The 3,640-nt window shown below is 27.5% G+C and overlaps 1 protein-coding gene across 1 annotated transcript; it reads left to right on the top strand.

Annotated features, from left to right (window-relative positions):
* Nucleotides 1-189: 189 nt before the first annotated feature.
* On the top strand, nt 190-2,261 carry LOAG_13595 (hypothetical protein; the record flags this gene model as incomplete). Its single annotated transcript, XM_003149101.1, has 6 exons — nt 190-270; nt 601-741; nt 949-1,099; nt 1,286-1,569; nt 1,849-2,060; nt 2,177-2,261. 6 exons carry the CDS (start codon nt 190-192, stop codon nt 2,259-2,261), a joined length of 954 nt encoding a protein of 317 aa, XP_003149149.1.
* Nucleotides 2,262-3,640: the final 1,379 nt, after the last annotated feature.

Below are 3,640 nucleotides of genomic sequence, written 5' to 3'. Positions count from 1 at the left end.
AAAAAAGAAAAAGAAAGAGAGATAAGATGAAGGAATGATATCTTGCTATATTTAATGTTTAATTTTTTGTCTTATCATAATTTTTCTTATTTCAGGGTCTTATTGAAATGTTTTTGGTGCACGTGTGACAATATCTGGTATCAAAATAGACCACAGTGAACCAGCATTAATTATAATGAATCATCGGACATGTTTAGATTGGTTGTTTTTTGGATTGCTTTAATTCGAATAGATCCATGGCTTTTGACATCACAAAAGATATCTTTAAAGGTTTGCTTACAATGAATAATTTGATTTGAAGAAAATTATCTTCTGATAAATAATTTGTTTAAATCCAAGCTATGGTTATTATTAATGAATTTTGAATATACTACTGTTATGGTTCTCATGACAATTCTATTCTTTACAAAATTTTTAACAATAAAACTCAATTTTATCCAATATAAATAATTTGAAATATGATAAGTGATAAGTTATCAAATAAATTTGTTAAATGATAGTTTGCTTAGATAGTAATTCATTCCATGATTATTACTTCAGAGATTTCTGTTTTTCTTTCCTTCACATATGAACATGAAAATCAGTGATTTGTTGTAACAGGCGGCAGTGAGACATTTACCTGGAGCTGGTTGGGCAATGGCTTCAAATGCTTATCTGTTTCTAACACGACGCTTTGAGAAAGATCAAGCACATATTGAGGAGATGATCGAGTATTATGCTAATTCAAGACATGCATATCAGGTGAGATGGCTAATTTGTTATCAATCATTCAGGAAGTGTGACATGAAATGTTGATATTAGTTGTCATTCAACAAACATTTCATAATACTACATCCATTTCTGGCTTTTGTTTAATCTTTATCAACAAAGAAAACAGTCAATACATTAATCTTTGCATCCATTTGTATCACATGATATATCAATTATCATTGTATTGCATATTTATAGTTGCTTCTTTTCCCTGAAGGAACCGATAAAGATTATCGAGCAACCGAAAAAAGTCGTCAATTTGCACTAAAACAAGGTTTAGTCCATTATAGCTATGTGCTTCATCCTAGGACGACAGGATTTACAATAATGTTAAGAAAAATGCGACAAGGTTAATTGCAATCTTTTGAATATTGGTTTTGTAATTAATTAACATTGAATAGTTCTTTTGATTTAATTTTAAATCACTTTAGAAATTTCTCTATCTTCTTGTTTTATATTTTTGCTAGAAGATTTGGTTTTTGATTGATTGGTTGACTTTTTTTTAAAAAAAAAAAAAATAAAGAGTTCATTTCAGTTGGATACATTAAGACTATATATGATGTGACAGTTGCATATGCGGATACAATCGTACAATCCGAATTCGAGTTAGTCATCAATGGTTCATGCCCGAAGAACATTCATTTTCATGTGAGTAAAGTGGATATCGATAGTTTACCTGAAAATGATGATGAACTAACTGCACAGTGGCTTATTAATCGTTGGAAGTTAAAAGAGACAAAACTTGCGCAATTTTATCATTCTGATGATGTCCAGCATCGAGCTTTTAAAATTAATTCAAATTACGATGAAGTTTTTACAGTAAGCTCTTGTTGATCTTTATAATCGTGATAGCATATACTTTCAACCTAAATTCTTTTTTTTTTCTTTGCTTTTATCAATTAAAATTCTAAATCAGAATTTATATGTTTAAAATTTAGATATTATTAATGTATTCGAAATTTCAACACCACATTTATATGAATAAAATAGAAATGCCATATTCTTAAATAGAAAAAAAAATTTGGGTTCGAAAAATTATGTTTAAATCATTGTAAATTTGATAAGTTATCATTGATATGAAATGATATTATTCTGCAGCTAACAACCAAATCTTTTATGATTTATGGAGCTGTGGTGATATTCTGGATAATTACATCAATATTCTTAATGTATGCATTCCTCTTTTATCCTTCACAATATTTGCTAGTAATATTGACAATTACGATCTTCCTTGGTTCCCAGTTTTTGCTTGGTGGCTTCGAGCATATTGCGATTCAAGCAGCTAAAAATACTTCACTATATGCATTTAGGTAAGTTAATTGTTAATTTTGGTTACTCTATGCTAACGTATCCAATTTTGGATACGTGAATTTTTGGCAGTATCGTTTATCACAGTTATATCATTCTGGAATTACTATATTTGCAGGTATAGAAAAGCAGAAAAAGAACATCTAGCATTGTCATCAGATTTTTCATTGTCATCTTCATCCAAGGAATTGCTCAAGAAATAATTGTAAATATTGCAAAACTACCTATTTAATGGTTTTAAATCATTTTATGATTTTTTTACTCTCATTAATTTTTTATTGATCTTATGTTTTTCTTAATGTTTTTACATTTTACAATGAACAATATGAGAAAGTAAACAAATTTGAATTAAATTTTTTGTGGTAAAATTAGAGATATACAAATCCCTTGTTTAGTGTAATAGATGTAAAATACAGAAAAATGATTCATTCCTCTCTTCGATCATCATGATTATATGAAATGCAAAATTAAATGTACATTTGAAATTATTTCTTCTATTTATCCGGTTGTTTCATCCATCATTAAATATTGTAATTTCCATTGCGTAATTCGTTTTTTATTTTTACATATTAATTTACATCAATTATAATACTACTTTTTTATCTTCTTAATGACCTCTTCTTCAAATTATCCAGAAGTTTTTTTCTTTTTTTTTCATTTCCAATTTTCTTTCTGCATATTTTCATGCATTTGTTTGTCATACGTTTTAATTTTATTATTCTTTATTTTTCTTCTTTTAATTTGTTCAAACGAAAAAAAAATTAGTAAGATTGATAGTTGAATTTAATTACTTTAATAAAACATATCATCCATACGATGTATGTCATCATGGGTATAGATTCAAATTCTTCCAAAAAAAAAGAAAAAATACTTACTAGTATATCAAAATCACCTAATGTTTATCATTATCAATTGATATTATCATAAGTTCATTTGGCCATTTCTTATTTCATTTCATTTTATCTCTTCCTTTTTTTTTTGACAAAACATCAGGTGAATTCTTTTTATACATTGAAGTTGTAAAAGTTTGATATAACGGTATAAATGACTTTTTCTTCTTTTTTTTGTTTTCTTGATAATTTTTGTTGTTTTATTTCATGATAATATAGTATTCTTTACTGTAAATAAGATTTTAGAGAGAAAGAAGGATGGCTAAATGTAGCGTAAGTTTACAATTATTCGACAATAAATATCTTTTAACCAATCAATTGATTTTAAGTATTTCTAATTTGACCTAAAAATACTTTTAATTAGTCCTTTATTCTATCTTCTCTAAACCACATATTGTCTTTATGATTTTCAGTTCAATTTTTCGCCTTTGTAAGGTTAATCGGGTGATTGGCCAAATTTAGTTTTGCTCTTAAGTAATACTTTGCTTGTTTTCAACCAAATTTTGTTCAATCTTTTGTTTATTTTCAATCATGGCTAAATTTCACAAATGAAGATTTGGAAAGGACTCAACTACTCACTCTTGTTGCTAACGCTACAAATATAGATGTATCTTTCGAGCTTGCGCAATGAATTTTTTAGGTAAGGCATAGCGTGAGCGGAACTGGTCTCACCTTTTGCTCCTAAGGCTCAT

Source organism: Loa loa, assembly GCF_000183805.2.
Source record: "Loa loa unplaced genomic scaffold supercont3.358, whole genome shotgun sequence".
In the NCBI taxonomy this organism is placed as follows: domain Eukaryota; kingdom Metazoa; phylum Nematoda; class Chromadorea; order Rhabditida; family Onchocercidae; genus Loa; species Loa loa.
The sequence above is the reverse complement of the archived record's forward strand: the minus strand, read 5'-3'. Positions and strand labels throughout refer to the sequence as shown.